This window comes from Montipora capricornis, chromosome 12 (genome assembly GCF_036669925.1).
Source record: "Montipora capricornis isolate CH-2021 chromosome 12, ASM3666992v2, whole genome shotgun sequence".
NCBI classification, from domain to species: domain Eukaryota; kingdom Metazoa; phylum Cnidaria; class Anthozoa; order Scleractinia; family Acroporidae; genus Montipora; species Montipora capricornis.
The window spans coordinates 20,803,734-20,826,139 of NC_090894.1; the positions used below are offsets into that span (position 1 = coordinate 20,803,734).

The 22,406-nt window shown below is 37.9% G+C and overlaps 1 protein-coding gene and 2 pseudogenes across 2 annotated transcripts; 1 reads left to right on the forward strand and 2 right to left on the reverse strand.

Moving 5' to 3' along the window:
* Window positions 1-40: 40 nt before the first annotated feature.
* On the reverse strand, window positions 41-15,707 carry LOC138026634 (spastin-like). Of its 2 annotated transcripts, none has more exons than XM_068874056.1 (17): window positions 15,311-15,707; window positions 13,088-13,180; window positions 11,374-11,457; window positions 10,926-11,251; window positions 9,604-9,737; window positions 8,413-8,441; window positions 7,694-7,758; window positions 7,131-7,205; window positions 6,577-6,648; window positions 6,104-6,179; window positions 5,574-5,665; window positions 4,295-4,374; window positions 4,060-4,102; window positions 3,143-3,222; window positions 1,261-1,331; window positions 1,099-1,139; window positions 41-436 (listed from the first exon to the last, which is right to left on the reverse strand). In XM_068874056.1, exons 1-17 carry the CDS (start codon window positions 15,642-15,644, stop codon window positions 317-319), a joined length of 1,815 nt encoding a protein of 604 aa, XP_068730157.1. In that variant the 5' UTR covers window positions 15,645-15,707; the 3' UTR covers window positions 41-316. The 2 variants fall into 2 exon arrangements, with proteins under 2 accessions (XP_068730157.1, XP_068730158.1); XM_068874057.1 differs by having other exon boundaries at window positions 13,088-13,177; window positions 15,311-15,693.
* A 2,259-nt stretch (window positions 15,708-17,966) lies between these two features.
* LOC138026110 (NF-kappa-B-repressing factor-like) lies at window positions 17,967-19,639 on the reverse strand (annotated as a pseudogene).
* Window positions 19,640-19,748: 109 nt separating this feature from the next.
* On the forward strand, window positions 19,749-22,140 carry LOC138025509 (uncharacterized; annotated as a pseudogene).
* The last annotated feature ends 266 nt before the right edge of the window (window positions 22,141-22,406 follow it).

The following is a 22,406-nucleotide window of genomic DNA, read 5'->3' on the forward strand; positions in this document are numbered from 1 at the left end:
CCTTGAGTCACTTTATCTAAATTAGGAGTTGCTTCTTGTCTTTTTTATCCTCTTCTTTTAAACATTTTAATGAGTAATTTTCAATTACACAACTTTCTCACCTCTACCCTTACAAAACTCTCACATCATCAAGTTGCTCATATTTTCAAAAGTTTATTCTCCTTAATCAGGCGACATCATTTATACCAACTAAGTTGGGGTAAGGCGAAGCTCGGATACACCCGCACCGTATCCGAGTAAAGGATGCTTTATTAGCTCACATTCTGTAAGCGCATGCAGGGGCAATGGGTTTCTGGAGACCCGCTGACCGGATTTCCTAAGCACTGCTACCATATTGTCTGTTCCAGTCCTCGAAAAACCTCAATGAATGTGGAGAAAGACTCGGTCGAACAACTTTCAAAGAGTTTCTGAAGTCACTGAACTGAATTTCTCGAACCTAAAAGAAACAAACGATTCTTAAGTGAGCAGAGTTATTTCAACTTAAAATTTACGGTAAATTCTGAATTATTACGATGTCACACGACCCAATTCTCCCATCGAACGATTTGTATCTCATGTTTCGAAGTCGCAACCTGTTACAGGTTTAGAAATTGATGAAAAATCCTGCCACGTTGTTGCCAGCATTTTATTAGAGTTGATCTCTGTAACATCGTCGTCGTCAGCTCTCGACGCAGCATCGCACCAGAATGTACGGTGGACAACCGACCATCCGCGATATTTGTCGAGCAGGATTTTGAATTACAACTTGGTTAGAGTTAGAAAGTCTATCCACCGCAGGGATGGCGCAGTGGTGAGAGCACTCGCCACCCACCAATGTGGCCCGGGTTCGATTTCTAGACTCGGCGTCATATGTAGGTTGTGTTTTCGCCACCCACCGCTACTCCGCTTTATTTTCGCTACTCCGGTTTTCCCCTCTCCTCAAAAACCAACATTTGATTTGATTTGATTTCAGTTTACAATGTCCCCAATTAGTTCTCCAAAAGTTCATTTCCTTTCCTATTATTTTTCGGCGTTCTCGTCCTTGTTCTTCAGCTCTCCAATTACGCTTTAGGCGACATGAAAAAAAATGTTGTGAAGGAAGCTACATTATTGCCCTACCTTAGCTGCATCCACAGACTGTATTTGATCTGGACGAAGGTCTAAAAACAAAAAGAACCAACCAACACGTATCACTCACACTGTCATTGACTAAGATTCTAAGTCACGCAACGCAAGGTAACACACATTACCGTTACGAGCCTCCACTTAAGCTTCTCTTACCTCTGATTGGTCCAAGTGCTGCATCTCGAGCGAGAGCTGTAAGGTCACTTCCAGAATAGCCTTCCGTTTGTCTACAATAACCATTTTAAATATTTTTCAGAAACTTCCATTTACGTTTAATGTATCCAGGTTTTCACGTTAGCTGGATCTACAGGATGCTACTCTCACGAAATAAAACTTAAAACAAGAAGGAGCAATCGCCAAGGACAATCAAACTAACTTGAAGTAGTTTAAACTAGACTTCGACGTCTATGTAGTGATGACTCCGATTTTTCCAGCAAATCAGAGGAGATGTGCCAGTTCTTCGAAAAACGTGGCTATCCTGTCTCTGTGGTCAAAGCGGGCCATCATCGCGCCCAACAATTTGATCGACAGTCATCACTACAAACGTCACAAAAAGATAAGAATGACAGAATTCCATTCACCCTCACTTTCCATCCTCATAATCACGCAGTCAAAAGCATCATTCTTAGTAATTTTAAATTACTCCAAAATGATCCCGAGACTGGTAGAATCTTTTCGCAACCTCCACTTATTTCATTCAAACGCGACAAAAACGTAGGCAACTTTTTAGTTAGAAGCGCGCTCAAAACTAACGAGCAACCCGGCACTTTCAAATGCGCGCGCTCACGATGCAAAACTTGTCTTTTCATTGTTAACACTAGCAAGATATCGGGACCTAAGCGATCTGTTAAGATCACCGATCGTGTCACATGTACCTCCGCAAATGTCATTTATTGCATAACCTGCACGTTATGCAATAAATTATACATTGGTGAGACAGGTAGACGACTAGGTGACCGATTCCGCGAACACCTTCGCGATGTTGAGAAGAATGACAAGGATGCATCCAAGCCAGTCGCTCGCCATTTTAATCTGCCTAACCAATCCAAAAAACACATGGCTATCTGCGGCCTTTCCCTACATCTAGGCACGACGGAAAGCCGCAAGAATCTGGAACAAAAATTCATCTTTCAAATCGGCACCCTTAATCCTCACGGTATTAACGAACGCTTTTCATTTAACTAATATATTCCTATTTTTCACGTTGCCATGTTACCACCAATAGCGTAGCTCCTACTCTACTATAAAAACTACACGTAACCCATAATCCCTCGATTCGCTCTGACGAAGGGCTAACGCTCGAAACGTCAGCTTTTAGAATCTCTGTACGGTGGCCAATTTACATTATCAGCTCCGTTGATAAAACCAAATTTTTGTAGTTTAAACTAAACTAACTTGCGAGGCATCGAGTAAGCGGACTTCGTGCCTCGATTTTTGCTGAACGGCCCACTACATTTAAAACTGTCTTTTTGTCGCTTAACCCAAAGTTTACTTTAAGGTTTCACCGTTTCACACTTAGCAATTAAGGACGGTGCCTACTAATTCAAAGGTATTTTTGCGCGGTTTACTGAATATGCGGAAAAAGCAGACCTTAACAAGTGTTATTGAAATCCCAAAAGAAATTTGGGGGTAACCACGCATTTTTCGAAGATAATTAAAAATTAACAATATTTGGAAAAAGCTTTTAAATACAAAGCAATGTATGGCGTTCTTTTCCAAATTAAAGCTTAATTATCTCTGAAAAATGCGTGGTTACCCCCAATTTTCTTTTTGGATACCAAGAACACTTGCTTACTTCTACTTCTCCGCATAGTTTTGAACCGCGTAAAAATATTCCTGTATTAATAAGCACTACCCATAGGAAATCCGAGTATTTCGAGATGCGCAGAACGTATGCGTAATAACAATAGTAGGAACTGTCCTTAATGCAGATTTCAAAAAAGAAGCTACACCGAGAAACTCTGAATTGGCCCGACGTTCCACGTTATGCAAGTTAGTTTCTCTTTAATTCATTTTCACATAAAAATCGTCACTGTACCTCGCCAGCGTTTCCATTTCAGTGGTGTTCAGTGGATTGTGATTCTTAACTAAAAGTTTAGACAAAAGGACTTTTCTGGTCTGGAAACATAAGAAAAGTGAAATCACTACTGAATTCACATCCAGCCTAAACACAATAATCAACCCATATATATTTCATTACTGAATGATGATTTTTATAATTGACGTTGGAATGTACTTTGTAGGCTCGGCGCGGCGGCGTCGAAAGCGCTCATCATCTTCTCATGTGTCCTGGGTTCGATTCCCGAAACTGGCATCAAGAAATACCAGTTATTTTCTCATTTTTCGAAATTGGACCAAATTTCGCTTAAGTTGCATAATGACTTATTTCAAGTGAAATGAGGGTAAAAATTAAAAGGAAAAAATCTCTTTTCTCGTTTTTGATCTATAGCGTAGTCTCTCACCCAAGAGTATGGTTTACCCAAATTGGCCTTGTCCCCATCAGGGTCAGAAAAGTGTCTATTTTTAAACCAGGTTTTGCGGTAAAATAAACAGGTGTCAGGTAAAATGCCGCCATTGTTCTAACAAAGGGTGCCAATCATAAAAGTGCCACTGAGCATGCGTATGTTTCTTGTGTTTCTGTTTTCGTCCCTTGAGCTAAACAGCTCTTCAGTAAGGGTGCGTTCGATTGACCGTAATCCGGAATAGGAATACATGGAATATCAGTTGGAAATCCTTCGTTTTTACAGAGATTCACATTAAAATTGTCAAACATCTGCTAAAATTCTATTTTAAACATATTTTTATTATCCTTGCTGCTTCGAAACGCGCCAAACATACCGTTTTAATCACCACTCCACGTATTCTTATTCCGGAATAGGGTCAATCGAACGCGCCCTAAATGAATAAGTAAAACCATTGTTCTGAATGAATACTTAAAAAATAATGAGTTCATACCTCTTTGTCGGGCAAGGGTACGTAAACCCTCTTTACAAATCGCCTGTAAGTTAAACACATATCAAACAAACATCATTACCGAGATAGAATAACACAAGGCATCATCTGTCCTGTACATTACCTTACTATCTTTGCAATATGGTTTCAGCAGATCAACAAGGCAGAGTAAGTCAATCAAAGGGCAAAAATGGAGCCGTTGCGCAAGTTCCCCAACATTTTTACACAAAGGACATACCTAAGTGCGGCATCGTCGAGTTCTTGTGGTCTGTTTGTGGCTCCCATTACCAATATTCTCTCATTAGGATCAGCAATCACCTATCACATCGATAGTACAAATTTTTATCAAATATCAGCTACCAGAGATACAAGGGTAGATGGGTTAGTGCACCTTAATAAAACCACATGCCTTCCACCAAATTGTGGCCAAGGTTCCATTCCTGGACTCAACGTCACATGTTGGTTTAGTTTGTTCGTTCTCTACTCTGCTAAAGAAAGTTTTTCTTCCCTTTCGTCAAAAACAAACACTTCACTTTGTTTGGTCTAATAATTAACAATTATTCCATGAGCGCGCGATGGATACGAGATGGTAAATATCCAACGAGGCGCGTAAAAAAAGGGAGAAAATCCTAGTGAAATCGAGAAACTTGATGGAGCTGCGATTTTGTGTAATACCTAGTGGTCAGACAGACGCAGGCTCATCACAAAAACATTTCTTACCTTTTCTCGTACTTCTAAGCTTCGAAATTGATCCAAACTTTCCAGGAAACCTTTTTTTTTGCTTTATACCACGAGAAATTTCGGTTGTGGCGCAAAAATTTTTAGTTTAGAAACGCTAAATGCAATCATTTAACATATTAGGTCAAAATAAGGTATATGAGCTGATAACCGAGATTGAGTGAGCCAATCAGAGCACGAGAATTGCATTATCCGAGGTCGAGAATTTAATAATTATTATTTTATCTTACTTGAGTTGATTTAGGTATCAAAGGCTTCGTGTTGGATGTCAAAAATTGCATGTGCAATTAATTGGGGTTGATCCTGGACAAAAGTGTGTAGTATCCCCAATATTATTAGTCAAGCAATTGCTAGTCCAATCATGATTATTGAGTTTTATCAAATGGTCTCAGCTAGAGCGGTTTTCAAATGACTGTCGAAAGTAATTACGCGATTACGATTGCTACGCTCAGTGATTGGCTTACAAGTCTCGCGCCAGTTTATCAACCAATGAGAGGGAAACCCAAAACCAATCGCGACTTGCACGCGCGATTTTTCCCGCGCTTTGACCAATTTACATGGAATTGCTACGAATTTGGATTGGTTCGTTGCGTTGTTGGCACCTGCTGTGATTGGTCGAAGTAATTACTTTCAATTGGTATTAGTTTTACGACACTCATTTGAAAACCCCTCTATATAACCTTAAGATTTAAATCAAGTTATCATTACTATTGTTACTGTCGTTATTATTATCATTATTGCCATTATTATAATCAACAGTGATTACAATTTCTCCCTACCCCATCGAAAGAAACTAAGAACTCTGTTTTCATTCTTCTGCTGTGATCCTGCTCTCCTTCTTTTCTCTCACAAAGCAACGAGTCCACTTCATCTAAAACACATATTTAGCAGAAATGTAAATAACAAGTAGTAAGAATATAGCACCAGTGGGACTTCATGCAAGAGAGCCAGACAGTGCACAGCTACTAGACTTCCGTTGACCTCTTTAATACAATCCTTAAGGCATCTTGAAAAAATATATACAATAATAATAATAATAATAATAATAATAATAATAATAATAATATTCCCCAGTCACCTCTATTTAACTATAATAATGTTCCTGGTCAATTTGAAATTGGAAATTTCTCCGTGCTCTGATGGTGCAAGGGAAAAAATATCTCAGCCCCTCTTCTTCCTAGGAATATTATGAGGTTAAAACTGTTTCCCAAACAACCCACCCTCCCCCGTGCACAGGTGTGTAATCAGTGCAAATTTACAGTACCTCAGCTTTTACAGAATAGGAAGTGGTTAAGGATATCTTGCTCACCAATAAATATAATACTTGGTTGAAGCTCTCTTGCAACAGCAAACAAAGCACGGACAAGTTTCTCACCCTCACCAACCTACAAACAGAAAAGAGGACAGAGCAGTTTCAATCATATTTTTGACAAAGTTATCCTCTAACGAAGTATATCCTTGTCCTACATGTACAATGTATGGTACAAAATGAGTCTCACTCATTCGGAAACAACTGCACACCGTTTTGTGGATATAAAGTTAATACCGTAATATTATAACCTCTTCCCAAGTTCTAGTTACATAAGTGGCTTAGCTTTCAAAATCCATGTGCCAATTTCACTAGACTATAAAATGGTCTCATTATTGTCAGCAAAGCGTAATGAAGACATGTCACTTCCAGGATTTCTAAATGGCTGCAAATATGTTACTTTTCAGAGGTTGGACTTTTATGGGTTGAAGTTTGAACGCATGTTAAGTGTAATGGTACAAAAGTTGCCTTACCCATTTAGAAGTGAGTGTCGCAGCACTTATATTGAAGAAAGTTGCTTTGGATTCACTAGCCACAGCTTTTGCCTGAAAAAACAAAACAAAGCACTAATGAACTTCAATAATTATAATAATAATAATAATAATAATAATAATAATAATTTAAATAATAATAACAATTAATAATTAATAATTGTAATAATAATAATAATGATAATAATTGTCGCTGTTAATCGCCGTCGCAAAGTACAGCTATGACGCAGCTCAACAAGGTCGAACCGAAAGCATACAATGGCGCCTCTGGCAGCCGCTATACGGTCCATGTGTGACCTTGGCGCACAGCTTACAGCCAGCTGGAATCGGCTGTATGCTGGTTTTTGCTGAGGGGGGAAAACCGGAGAACCCGGAGAAAAACCCTCGAAGCAGAGAAGAGAACCAACACAAACTCAACCCACTTATGGCGTCTGGTCCGGGAATAGAACCTCGGCCACATTGGTGGGAGGCGAGTGCTCCCACCACTGCGCCATCAAAGAACCCGATATCTCACAGGTTTTGTACAAGTGACTTACCAACATAGTTTTGCCATTTCCTGGAGGACCAAAGAGAAGGAGGCCACGAGCTGGTGCCCTCAAGCCAGTGAAAAGCTGCACAGAAAAAAGACAAAGGAGTTTCAGGTTTTAGAAGGAAGATATTTCAGTATCCTCTAAAATAATAACAGTAATAAATTATTATTGTTATATATATTATTGAATAGATATTATTGAAGGATTCTTTTCATGATTAGTTATATAAGATCTGTTCATTTGTTTGCACTCCTGCATGATCCTTGGAATATCACCAGACTAGATCCATAATTCTCTCTTGACTTTAAAATACTGATTGTATCATTTCCAAAAAATTTTTTAGCAGGTTTGGAAGATCCTTTAACAAACATTTAGCTGCCCATAAGCCACTAAGATATACATTCAACTACTTCACACTAAGTAAAATTAATTCAAACATTATAATAGTGGATGTAAATGAGTCTAATGAATAAAATTGGAAAAGAATGACTGGGGAAGGAACAGTTTTTACCCAAGTAGAGCTATAGTTCAATTATTGTAATCAAAGAGCAGTGAAATAGCAAGACTACCTCAGGCCTTAAGTATGGTAGGATGACAATTTCCTGAAGAAGTTTCTTGGCATTCTCTGCACCCGCTTTGTAAATGAAAAAATGACAAAATACCATTCAAACATTTTTAGCAACTAAAAAATGCAACATAGAGGAATTATTGAAACCATAGAGAGAAAATTGGTTTTTAACTATGTTTATTGGATACTTCCAATGTTAGTGAAAGTTTTCAATGGAACTCTTTGCAAGGCTTTTTGCATTGTCTGGGAAAACAAAAGTCCTGGGACCCATCATCATTAGACCAAGAAGCCTCAAATAAGGACATTTACAGACAATACAAAGGCAGAACTAGCTCACAATTCATGATAATGGCTGTTGTCAGAAAACACATCCTGGCTAACTTTTGTAATTTTTTGCCATATATTGTGAAAATGGTTCCTGATTTCCACCATCAAATTCCACTTTAGTAAAATTATGTGCTAAAATGTCCAATCTACATGTAATTATATCCTATTTACTTAGTTCATGCAATTTGATGAAAATTACATTAAGGCCACAAAATAAATTCCCTCGTTATTCCATCGTCTTGAAGTCAACATTTATTATTTCCTTCTCACAACTTGAGATAAGCCACTCTATAACCTATTGTAGCTCTTTGCTGCACCAAATATTCCTATAATCTTGAAAGACCTCAACACACAGGACTTTTTTTTCCTGGGGCTCTTCTTTTACAAACTTACCTATGTCTTCAAAGTGTACCGGGGCCCCACTGGAAAACAAAAAGATATGAGATTTTCTTTTGTTGCTCAGGAAAGTACTGTGGGAATTGTCCTACATACTGATCGGTTTCATAATAACTGTTATTATTAGTTTGTCAAATTGATGTAATCAAATAATTTGGGTTAACATAATTAGAGAATAAATTAATAAATTTTGTTAGTGTTGTGATAGTAAGGTAACGTAAGGAACTTTATTTAAGTGTCTAATCTTCTAGCGCTGTAGAGCACTAATCGGGGACACTGTAAATTGAAATTAACAAGTTAACGCAAATCATTGACAAACTGATCATGTACATGCATTCTACTAAAGTTGCATTGTAATTTGCAGACAACACAAAGTGTCAAAGTTTTGACTTAATTAGGCATAAGAGCTTCATATATTATTAATACTTCCTTAAAGTAGGGCAGGGTTTACATTAGAAGTCTGGACCCGAGTACCAGCAATTTGCCTAAAATAAATTAATTCTTACCTTATTATTGAGTATCATCTTCAAAAACCTTTTTTGCACAATTATCTCTCATCAGATCATTGAAATAAAGTATATTTTTTTTTGAAAAAAGCACTTTTGGACACATCTTTTACAACTTTCGAAAGTGACAAACCGCATGTTTGGAAGAACGTTAGTGTTGTTATCATGGTGAGCAAACAAAGATATTCATTAAGTCAGTAAATTACAGTGAGGACACTCGAACCATGAACAATTGATATTTTTTGTACATTTTTTTAGTGACTATAGAATGTGGGCTCGTCCTTTTGACAAGAGTATTGAATGTTTTTACACTTACAAAATGCTATACAAGTAACACTATACATCATAAGAAGACCATATATTTCCTCGTCGTCGAAAAAAACAATGTACACAAAAATGTCAAGTGTTCACGGTTTAAGTGTCCTTACTGTAACAAGCGATGGCAAAAGGTAAATTTTCACTCCAGAATGAAGAAAAATGGATTGATCAGCCCCTTGATGCTCTTAACTCAGGGTACATTGGATTATAACTCAACATCAGGTACATGTACCCTTCCACTTGAAAAATTAATGAAAACCCTGGTTGGGGACTGAATATAATAATGTGGCTGTACTCACAATCCCAATAATTATTATTGGCTTTAAACATTTTACTTACACCTGGATAACTTAAAAAGCATTACCTTTCCACAATTTCATCCATAATGTGATTTGCTAACTTAGAATCAACATTTTTCAGGTGTGAAACTTTCTTCTTGTTTTCATTTCCTTGCTTTGCTCTTTCATTATCAGCCGCAAGTCTTCCAGGTGGTTTTGTCTGAAAAATGTCAAAAACAACACCGACCAACATGAAAGGCTGGTATTTACAAAATCCTTCATGGAGCAGGGATGGTGCAGTCATTGTGGTGAAAGGACCCATTTTCTTTGCACAAGCCATACAGTAAGCAAGGGAGCAAGTTCTCGACCATACTCTGCTCTGACAGGTTCTTGGGGTACGCCCGTTAATCCCCTCTCATCAAAAAAACACTGATTTGATTTAATTTTATCTGCTTTAAGACAATATTATTAGCAGTAGTTGTCCCCTAAAGGGCATTATCAAACCACAAAACACCAAAACGAAACACCAAAACAATGAGACAAGGCTTAAATTTGTATCCAAATTGTGCATTGAGACACCCATGACTGGAGACCAAGCCTTCCCTCCTTGCAGATGCCACAAAATTCTCAACAGGAACATCTGCTGAATTTGTTTACTTGTGAGCTTCGGCGAGAAAAAAAAAGCTGTTACGGTGTTTTAGCGTTTCGTTTGACTGTTTTGCTGTTTATCTAGAGATTCTATTAGAGCACTGAATGCTTCACTTTTTAACTTAGAGACTTAATCACTTACTTAAACAACATAAGATTTCTCTGAATTTCTTGTTGTCCCAAGCCTGTTTAGAAATTCCCAAGAATTCACAGTTTTCTAACTTAAATTTGCATGTTTGGGAAAGTAGGAATTCTTAGGAATTCTAAAATGCAGGGAATACATGTTCAAGGCCAAAAGAGAACTTCCCCGAGCTGCATGAAGAAGACTATTAGCCAACCCATCAAGTTCCCTCACCAATTCTAAAGGACTAACTATATTCACTCAGCATTTCACATTCACTATTGCAGAAAGGGTGCCCCCTTAGTTAATGTAAAGAGATAAAGTTGGGGTCAGTGCCAGCCTGCCTCTAGTCATTTTACGAAGTTTGTAACTTGATTAATGTCAGGTCAGGTATTAATATCTTGGCTTTTGACCCTCAACCAGCCTATCATCTGGGCAATTGATCATCATTAACAAGTTTATGCTTACTTTTTTCTTGATACCATTGGTCACAGCACTACTTTATTATTAGAGGACTGAATGGGATGACAGAGAACATAAAATACATGATCAACTCACCAAATTCCTTGTGAAATTAACATGAGTAAGAAAATGGATAAAGATCCCTTTTCCTTTTTTAAAGAGGTTTAAATCGCTTACATTTTGAGCATTTCTCCTTGCTGCAACTGGACTCCGTCCTGGGACACTTGGCCTGACACTTGGCAAACCTGATGACGTGGCTGTCTTTTTTGTCACTGTTCTCCCATTGACTTTAGGAATTGTAGCAGATTTAGATGAACTGTCTTTGGGATTGGATGTCTTCTTGCTCGAAGTACTGGCAGTGCTTTTTGAATTCAAAGTTTTATGAACATTATTTACATTTTTTGCCATAGCACTGTCGTCAGCTTTGACTTCAGCAGTCATTTGCTCCACTAGTTTATTAGCTTCTTCTTGATTTATACTTGATGCTGACAACAACAGAGCAACTGGAAGGGTCAAACAGGTAAAATAAATTTTAAAATTACAATCTTGCAATTTATGAACCTTTCCTACATAACTGGACCATATGGTGGCTACCTAGGTAAAATATAATAGTTTTTTAGCATACCCAGCTCATCTAATCTGTCTCTAGTATTTTCCAGGTTTGATCTCATTTTCTCTTGAAGTCTTCTTCCTTTTTCCCACTCCTCTCCTGAAACAGTAAACAACAACAACAAGTTTTATTACCATTTTTTGTTAACATACATGTATTACAATCAAAATAAACAATAGTATTATTAATACTAAAATTTAGTAATAGATCAATCAAAAAAGCTCGCAAGAGCTAATCTAGATGAGTGAAAATAAATTATATTGATTAATTGAATCTGTTGGTGAGCAGTAAAGCTTGCAAAAGACAAAGGAATACAAGATACTATAATGAGATAACATAAACTAACAGCAAATAACATCACTACATTATGCAATTTTCACGTATGACAAAAACAGTCAGAAATAAACCGTAAGACAGCTTAGAAAATTCTTCCTTAGAAAAGGTCTATTTTTTCTTTGTTCACAGGCTAATATTAAATTATTCCCTTTTAAATTAAGATAGACATCACAAAAATTTTTCAAAAGAGGGCTTTAAAAGTATTCCATACAAAAAAACATTTATGAGTTGTATATAACTAACACGTGTTCCTATCTTCTCTGTAGATTTAAGGAGAATAAAGCACTATTAACTTAAGCAATCATGCATGCATGTGCATGTCACATAATAAATCATCTTCCTAGTTCATTAGATGATGACTTACATGTATGTCTTCCTCCATTTATTGGCTTCATCTTGATTACAGGTATAAGAAGTGCATTTTACTTAAAATGTTCCAAGTTTTTATGAGTACTGCCCCTATTCAAATTTCAGAGCTATTCTCTAAATCTAGGTACATCCACAAGAGTTAGAAATCAATATCAATAAGGTTTTCGCTAATTATAGGTGTCCAGTAATTTGGAATTTTATAAATAAAAAAGTTGAATTTAACAGCAATGCTACAGATGCTTTTAAATTGATTTTAAGAAAGCAATCAAACGACTTGCTTCAATTTTCTTTTAGTAAAGGAGCAACTATGATGTCTAATAAGGAGGATAATTTTATTTGTTTTTAGGACATACAGAAGTTAAGAAGTAAAGAAGAAACTACGATTTCTAACAAGAACGATTATTTCATAATTTATTTTTAGGACATAATTAATAGTTTTATAATAATTAATCTTCTATTTCCATTTAGAACTTACGATTTTAGATTACATTATATCGCAGGTCCACATCAGCCTTTTAATTGGCTGCCATTCTTATAATTATGTAAATAATCTTGTAACTTTGTTTACAGTATATATAACCCGACCTGCATTATCAAATAAAGGATTGATTGATTGATTGACTGACTGGCTGATTGATTGAAAACCCTTATGTTCCTTCCAACATAATACAGAGAGGGTGAAATTTATCAGGGATACAGAATGGATAATACAGAATGGATAATAACAACAGTTACTACAAATAGGCCAATATGTCATAAAAAGGACAAAATAAAAATCAGCCAAATTAAGTTTCATGATTGACTGTTAACATTATTATCACGTGACCTTTAAATACAAAGAACAGGATTATGGAAGAAATGTTGTGTTTATAACCATAATAATGTCAGTAAGGCCAAATAGATCTTTTAACTTTGCTGTACTCTATTTAAGCAAGTATAGCAAAACTTTTGACAATAAATAAATAGTCAAATAAATGAATAAAATAATAATATTAATGTTAATTATAAAAGTAGACTAACAAACCTTCTTCATCACAACTGATTTGCAGACCAACTTCTAACTCGTGGATTCCTTTTCGGTAATAGTCTACTGCTCTTTTTTTAGTTGCCAAGCCTCCTTTGAAAAAAAACAATATTGACCTCTTACTAACTAAGGGCAAGGGCTGCACTGGGGAATACTGGCCCGAGGTTGTGGCAGTGCTCTGTCCGTACAAAAATAAATCAAGGGCCAATATTCCCCAGTACAGACCCGAGCAGGTAAGGTTAGTAAGTTGTTTATTATGTGGTATAATTTCTTCAAGCAATCAGATGCCTCTCCGCGTGGTGAATTTTCGTAATCTTCGTCTTCCATCAGCAAACTTTGAACAGTAACCTTCTACGTGTAAAACTAAATTCCGCTTGCTATTATTGTGCTGTCGAGACGAAGAGAAGGAGAAGAAGACAAATCTGATCAAGATCCATTAGCTAATTGCCAAACCCAGATTGTTTACTGGCTATGCTGCTATCCTGATGCTTATAAAATATTCATCAAGTGAAACATGCATATGTAGGAAGGTGGTGGGTTCAGGGTTCTCCCTAGTTTTCAGCGCAACAAGTATGGCTACTTTTCACACTGGTAAAGCAATTGATTAATGCTGGACGTTCTGCAAAGGATAAGCGACTTCTGAGCATTTGCAGGCGGTAATAAGTGCTCTTACAAGCGGTAAATTTTACCGGTTACTGCCTGACAAGGAGAACCCTGTGGGTTTACAAATTTACAATGACATGCTGTACCAGTCATTATACAAATGCTGGATAATGACTTATGTCTGGAAGGGGGCAGGGGGTTCGGGAAGGATAGTCAAACAACAGATTTAGGGTTTAAGACATCGTACTTCCTTATGGTACCCATCTGCACTGCCATCTTGGACCTAACCATGGTAAATGGACATCTTTTAATTTGCAGATATTACACCAACATTTTTTTCCAGGAATTGAAAGCAATTAAAAAAGGCATGTGTACAAGGTGGATATGTGGCTAATGTGCCTCAAGGGCAGCTTGTGTTCAGGGTGTGCAGAAAACAAAGACCTGGAAAACGAAGATCAAAGACCCGGAAAATGAAGACCCCTCAGAAAAACATCACAAACCAAACAGCAAATAACAAAACACATCGATCATTCATATTATTAAAAACAATCTCTACATACCGACCTGGGTATGTGGAAAATGAAGACCCTACCGTAATTCACAAGAGATATCTTATCGATCGTTTTGAATAACATGAATGATGTGTTTTGTCATTTGCTGTTTGATAAATGTATGTTATCTTTTTCTGGGGGGTCTTGGTTTTCCAGGTCTTTGGTCTTTGGTCTTTGTTTTCCAGGTCCTCATTTTACGCACACCCAGCTTGTTTTGAATAATAATGTTAGAGTCCAAGGATCCTGACAGTGTGTAAATATTCATATTCTTTCATGGGTGAAGACTGGCGGGTCTAAAACATAGGTCACAGGTCAGTGTACATGTTGCTGTGCTACAGGTATAAACAACACCAAAAGTGTCTCCTAGCCTTAATCACTGTACAAAAATGTTTTTTTTTCAGGTCTTGGGGAAACTTTTGGCTTCGTAGTTATCAGTGGAGCATGGAGTTGTGGGAATGTGACCTGTGGAATATGACCATTCAATCAGAAGACAAAAATCCTTGACGTCTGATTTGATGGTAAAAGAAGACTAAAAATGGAAATTACTCACACTTCAGGAAGAGAGTCTTGCAAGTGGCCATTTGATATCAAGTACAATTCCCTCTCAATTTATGTACAAATATTCTCTCCATATTTTTTATCTTAAAAACGCGGAGCCCTAATCCATGGAGTACCCTATGGACTACCCAAATGGAGCACCCTAAAAATACTATTTCGAATGAGTACTGTTGATCAATGTGTTAGCAGCGTTTCAAATAGTGCTTACTTAAGCCTCGCCACCCATTTTAAACAGCATCGTTCAACAGTATTTAAGTCTAAGCACCCATTTTAAAAAGGTTAGCTTACATGAAGTAATCGGCCATCACAACAATAATCGAAAGCTAACCTTTTTAAAATGGGTGTTGAGGCTTAAGTAAGCACTATTTGAGATGCTGCTTACACATTGATCAACAGTACTCATTCGAAATAGTATTTTTAGGGTGCTCCATTTGGTAGCTAGTCCATGGAGTAGGGCTCCCCGTTTAAATTGTCCTCTCCCTCTTAAAAGCTGATTACTTCCAATTTCTACCTCCTTCTTCGTCAATTTCCAAAGCCTTTGCGATGTAACTGTAAGCTTGTTTATGATGCGCTCTGAGATTAATTATATCCTCCGGTAAGTCATCGTCTGTTTCATCAACAGAGATCTCACGTTTCTTTATAGGTTTTGAAGGAGGTCGTGATGCCATGATAACACGCGATCGTCCTGTACTTTTAGCAGCTCCTTCCAGGATCGCCGCCTTCTTCCTCTTTTTAGTCCCAAATAGGTTTGACCAAAGCAGTGTCACAAATAAAAAACAAACGGCCTTCCATACTGAAACGAATGGATAAGCTACTAGCGAGAGATACGTTCCATTTCGATGCATTTAGCTCACAAGAGGAAAAGTAAAAGCGACATTTTTCAGAGCAAGTAAAATTGGGACAGCGGTATTGCCCTAAGCTGCGTAGGTGCATTAAATATTAGTGATTGATCACTTTAATACATTGTGTACGGTTGTTATTCCAAGAGCGGACCTCCATTCTCTCTTGGTTATTCGTATTACTTTTGCCAAGTGAGGGGCTTTACTTACAAATACTTAGGGCTCTTTGAATTATGCAGACGGTTTGGTGACTTCGGCAGGTACAAAACACAGGTCATAGGTCATTGTTTTACCAATACAGAAAGTATCCTAAACATTCATAAAAGCTAACCTTAGGCCTAAAAACGTTTTTAGGCTTAATTAGGCCTAAGGTTAGCATTTATGAATGTTTAGGATACTTTCTGTATTGGTAAAACAATGACCTGTGACCTGTGACCTTTGTTTTGTACCTGCTGCCTTGGTTTCAAGAGGGGCTTCGTAAACCCCCTTGAATATTCCTCAGGCAGCCCAAACTATTACAATTGTAGAGTTCATATGGGAAATCAATTTCAAAACATAAATTGGCTCGTCTTGGTTTTTACTTGATTTTTGGGATGAAAACACTCTCAATAAACAATACAACCATGTCAACCTAACACTTTTGGGTTTCCTTTCTGTTTAGGTTCTCTTCATTGCTTTCAATAATATTTATTTAATTAATGGTCATAGTCTATTAATAAAATTATGCATACTTCTTTAGGTTGCAACAAGTTCTAACAGTGTTGCGAGTTTGGGCTGCCTATGACGTAAACCCCGTTGTTCTTTTAAGGGTGTCTGGTGTTGTCATTGCATTGTTATCAGTGTAACGTTACCCAGTCTGTCAAAACTCTGAAGTTGATCTTTTTACCTTTCCCTGTCACTACAACATCAATCACTACAATGCTCGCATACTTACAAAATTTATGTCTTCTGTAAATTAAAATGATGCTGACAGCTTTTTTCCCTTAAAACCAACCAGAATCATTGTGTTGTTAAAATTTAGTCTATTTATCATGTAGGTATATCTGTTAAGGGAATTTGCATGCATGCACACCAATGAATAGAACCTGGAATAGTCAGAACCAAACCAGTAGCCATACATTTGGACATTTTGCAGAAAAATGTACATATATAAATGCAGTGTACATATATATTCAGGGACAGAAATCATTGATGCAAGAAAACAGAAAAACCGTTTAAGAATCCTTAAACTGGTTGGGGGTAAACCAGTTGGCTATGTACAAGAGCAATAAAAAAGTGTTTTTTTTTTTAATTAATTTATTTTTTAATTACAGTAACAACATAATACACCACTTAACTTAAAAGAAGAAAAACGTTACAAACAGATTACAATATTGCATCACAATGACCGATAAGGGGTACCTAATTGCTTGTCAAAAAGGGGGGGGGGGAATCGGATTAGATAATCAAATTACATGACAATAGCCAGAAAAAAATATAGAGGGGAGAAAAAAGGAGAAAACATTCAGACAGTCACCGCAACTGAATTATTTTGTGCCACTTCTTTTCGAATGATTTTTGCCTTCCTATTGTGACTGAAATTTGTTTTTCTAGCTGTAAATTACTTTTAATCTGATAAAGGTATTCTAATATCGAAGGTTTAGTATTGTTGAACTTACAGCTAAAAATATAGTACCTCAGAGCTAGAAGTAGACAGTGGTTAACTGAAATTTCTCCCCTCGGGGATAAACCAGTTGGCTATTTACAAGAGCAATAAAAAGTTTGACCAAAGGGACTACCAGGATCAAATTCAACTAATGCAAGTGCCCTAATCACAAAGCTGCACTGCCTACCATAACGATACAATGATACCCTGATAGTTTTCAGATTCCTGCTTTAGACAAGCAGTGAGCATGAGAATTGTTCAACCCTGAACCATATTTGACAGTCTGATCCTTTCCTACCAGAGACATTAGGTCTGCCGACTGGTATAGGTTTGTTTATTTTGGTCAGCATGGGGAATTAGGTTATTTTTGGTAGATTTTGGCCTTGCTTTAACCAACTGAAAGTCATTTCAATAGTGTTTCCATCTCCAAAAAAAAGGGTCAACAATATCTTTTACTTTGTTTGCAGTTGAGGATATCATAGGTTGTTTGAAAGTGCTGTTGATTTTCTCATCAGGCCATTTTCACTGCCTGTTTTCAAGCCTAATGAACCTGAGCATTGACTACTACCATTTATAAACAGTTCTTGATTGTACTATATACTAGTGCATTTTTTTATCACTTCCCTCTTGTTTTACCCATGAACTTGTCGAAGTATTTGTCTTCACACATATTAATAACACTCTCTAAGTACTAAAATATTTTTTCAATTCAAGAACAGATTCAGCCTGTCTATTTGAGCGAAAATGATATGTGGATGTTCAGAAAGCAAAAACAAGTATTTACTCTTGAAAACTAAGTTTGAAGTAACCCACTTGCAGTTTTCCACCTTGCAAAATCCATATTTCTATGTACAAGTAAGCAGAGCACCTCAAGTAAGCAAGCAAAGCAACTTAAACGAGCAATGCACCTCATGCAAGCAAAAAACCTTGAGCAAAACAAGTAGCCAACTGTAAAGCATGCAAAAGATGTGACAAATGCAAGCCACCGCAATATAAAGTTAGTTTTTTAGGTGCAAGGCAGTCTTCATAATTTCACTTGTAGTAGTTCTGTGGTAAGCCTTATTTTTGTGGGTTATAACAGTGATCAGCTGTGACTTTTATGGTAACTCTACTTTACCATTGACTCCTTTTGATAAGCATATTGCATATGTATCACTGTGTCCCCTAATCATATTTATGTAAAATTCATGAACCACTATGAGAGTCTGTTAAAGGCCAACCTTCAACCGACAGGCTTTTCGACCATTTGTTATGGAAATTCACATTAGTTATTATAGCGATCTGATTGGATAAAACTCAGCTTTGGCTGGATTTTGCACGCAGTGCCTGTCAGGTGAAGGTGAGCCTTTAAGATAAAGTAAGACAACGTTTTGTACTTTGGAATTCAATTGAAAGGTCAGCGCTTACAGACAACAATGTATCTATCCTTGTCTCTACCAAATGACCTATGTTTTAACCCATATCGTTTTGAAATTTCGTGTACAACAGCTCTGTCTTCTTTTGTTAGCTCCGTAGAAAACTTAATTTGTTGATCAGTGCTAGATAAAAGGACTTAAGAGTTTCATGGACAGAAGATTTTTTCACATCTGAGCCCTGGGTTGGCTTCTTACATCCGAAACCGAGCTTTCCATCAGTACCCGTTGCTAAGACTGGCTCAGCGCGACCTTGGCAGTCCTTGCGACTCCTCCGATGCCCGACCATCCCATTTTCCGAAGCATTTGATTCCCGATGTTATCATCGGATATACTCGCTGCTTGTTGTAAGCGTTCGACACCAAATCGCTCTTTGACAGGCATGCGCCGACTCATGTTCCCACGAAGGTGTTTTATAATTAACGATGGGCTGACGAGCACGAAGAATTATCAAAGCGTTTTCTGCAGCATTTCTTTTCGCCTCTTTCTTTCCTTGACCTTCACCGGTGGCGATCAGTTTACCGTCAATAACCACCGCAAACGAATTGAAAGCTGTTTTGTCAGTCACGCCGAGATCTTCAAATAATATTGTCTTTTTTAGACTTTTGCGCACTCTCGTTAATAATAATTACTGGATTATAGATCGTTTTGTCGTCCTCTTGTTCTCTTTCGTAGATTTTGAAGTTGTTAATTAAAGGCTTTGGCTTTCCTTTAGTCTTATCCGGCAGTGAAATGGAGGGACCTTTGGATTCGAGATCTTTGACAAGATCCTCTGTTTTGGGCGGGTATCTGCACCCTAGAAACTTCATATTTGCCCAAACCATTGAGAGAGCCACGAGTCGATCATTAGGATAATGGCCTTTCCAAGCTTCAATAAACTGACATCTCGCTTTCCACTGAAAGTCACTTTCCCACAAACATTTCATACACCGCTTGGCCGCCATGATTTTGGTGTCAACATACAGAGCAACCTCTTGCGGTCTTAATCTGTTTGCTGACCCGTGAATGAGCCACATCCACAAACATGGCCGAGATCCGAGAAAAATCGACAAAATGATAAGATTTGAGAGGTTTGGTGTTCGGATTTTTTAAACTAGAAGGAAGTTTCTTATACTCTTGTTCTCAAACAAAAACTCTGTTGTCCTTGGTAGGTCGCTCTAGTACAGGAAAATACCTTATCGAGAAGTTTTAATTATAATGTAGTTCGGTCTGCCAACCCGATTGGCAAGAAGAATTTAGCAGTGAGAAAAATTCAGAGCCGGCTAAAACAAAAGCTGAGGCACCTGCAGATGCGTCTTCTCATCACAATCACACCATCACCATATTACAGAGGCTTCATGGATCTGGAAGAGTCCTTCGTGTCAGGGGACATTCCGTTCTCAGATGGGGCCGGAGTGTTCTTGTTGTGGATGGGTTTAGTGATTTACGTGTTCGGGAGCCGTTGAGAGAAAACGTCGAAGATGAAGTAGCAGATGTTGCTAGTAGATCTTAGGTAAGACTGCAAGCGACGATGCATCCGTCGCTAGAGGGCGTGGCGTTCTCTCGGATGGTATTTTAGAGGGTCACAGGTCATGTTTTACCAATACAAAAAGTATCCTAAACATGCCTGAAGGGTAAAGTTAGGCCTAAACAAACGTTTTTAGGCCAAATGTTAGGCTTTTTGAATGCTGAGGATACTTTCTGTATTGGTAGAATAATGACCTTTGACCTGTGACCTGTAAAAAATACCAGCTAGCATTCTCTCGGATCTTTGAGGAACAATAGCGATATTTCTTCTTTACAAACACTTACGTCAAAATTCTTTTCATATTCAAATTTGCCAACCACACAACTAAATAAGCCATTGTTTCAGCAGCCGATTAGGTTCTGGTTGGCATATTAATAACAATGGAAACATCGCTATTCTCTGGGTAAGATAGGGTGGGGTTGGGAGTCTTGATTGGGAGAAGTAGCCGGAGACGAAGTAGTGCCTGTGGAATCTTTTATAGAAGATATTTTGCTCAGCTTCCCTGTCACGGTAATGAAGAGATGAGATTTACGGAAATCCAAAGGAGATCAATGCGAATCGGTAGACCTAGAGTGTCTTACAGAAATAGTATAGAGCATTTAGGTTTGGAGAAGTTTCAAGACTCAGGATAGAGCAATGTCACAGTAGGTTGTTGAAGCAATGACAACCTCACAACCTCAACTAAAACATCAATTGAATCATGTGCATGTGGGAGAAGATCCTCTACTCGAACTGGTTTGAAAGATATAGAATGAATAACTCACGGCTGTATGATCATGTTGTCGACTAAATCTTAAATTTGGTCATTTTGCATTGCATTTTTGCAAAGTACAGCAAAGAAATGTTAAAAAAATTCGAGCCACACATGCAACACGATTGTTTTTTCCTCATTGGAATATTTGCAATAAAAGCTAGACTGCGTGAAGGTCATCGCAGTTATTTCTAACTTGGGTTTCATGTCCTTTGTACAGTCCAAAATATAACATTTCATATTTCTAAAATCACTGATTTTATTCACCTCTTACGGGGTGTAATCTGGACTCACAATTGACCAACTCCCAGCTTGCTCGATAGCTCAGGTTGCAGAGCAAGTGCAGCGCATCTCGCGGTCATGGCTTTGAATTCCGTTCAAGCCTGGCCGCCCTTTGGATAAAAATCAAAGCTCAAAATTTTGCCAGTCAGGTGTTAAGCAAACACACTTTCAAAATCTGAAGAAAAAAAGGGAAATGATTCTTTTGATCACAGGGGCACTTTGTTTTTTTTTATATTTTTTTTCGGTTTAGCTGATCAGAATGTAATCCAAAAAGCCGATGAAGTCACAAGAGCGGTTCTACAAGATGTCCTTCATGATCCAGAGATCACAAAGCTAGCAAGCACCTTTGTAATGGAAGTCCTTAACAGAGACGATGTCAGAGCTGCCGCGATACAGTTGACCCAACACGTACTTAGCGATCCAACAACACTGGGAAGAATATCAGAGCTTGCAAAGAGCACACTATCGGACTTACTAACCAATCAGGAAACGCGGGTTCTTCTGCTGTCTTACGTCAAGGCTCTGATTCTTGACCAAAGCACAAAAGATGCTTGCAAAGTTCTCCTTGAAGAGCTTGTCAGAGATCCGGAAGTGAAGAATTTTATGGCGACATCACTTGGCGAACTTGTCCTGTCATCAGTTGTGAAAAGCAGCGCAGCTGAGCTCGGTAAAAGTGTCACCCACCAAGTGGTCAATGATGCGCTAATTCAGGAGGAAACTGGTAACTTTCTATGGAGGACTGTCAAGAAAACTTTACCCCAGGGTGGTTAGGTTAGGATTGAAAGTCACCGTTTTGAATTAATGTTTTGTCTTTCTTAACAACTCTGTTGATTTCTCTATTTCTAGAGCGTGTTTGGACACATTATCCTAAGAGTAAGGTGAAAGTACAGTTTGAATTTGCAGAATGTAACATTCTCACTGAAGTTCAAAGTCCCTTTTACTGAGTACATAAAAATAGTCTGGGACCAGGCTCCGCAGTTGAGGTTATGGAGCGAAAAGGAACGTGGCGAAAAAAAGAATTGGCAAGCGAGCGAGATGAGCGGGGGACTGGGGACCGTTAGCAAGGTTGCAAGGGCCGGTAGCCGGCCAAAACCACCAGCTGGTAAGCCATCTTCAACCGGCTACTTTCGTCTCATTTTACTACCAGTCAAGATGAAAAATCTTACACTTG

What these genes read in the sequence shown, in the direction of transcription:
- LOC138026634 (XM_068874056.1), bottom strand. Translation starts at nt 15,644, where the DNA reads ATGCATCGAAATGGAACGTATCTCTCGCTAGTAGCTTATCCATTCGTT. An exon ending in TACCATACTTAAGGCCTGAG is followed by an intron (nt 7,206 to 7,693) that starts GTAGTCTTGCTA and finishes TTTTCTGTGCAG; the next exon opens with CTTTTCACTGGCTTGAGGGC. An exon ending in TCTTAGTTTCTTTCGATGGG is followed by an intron (nt 4,375 to 5,573) that starts GTAGGGAGAAAT and finishes TCGATGTGATAG; the next exon opens with GTGATTGCTGATCCTAATGA.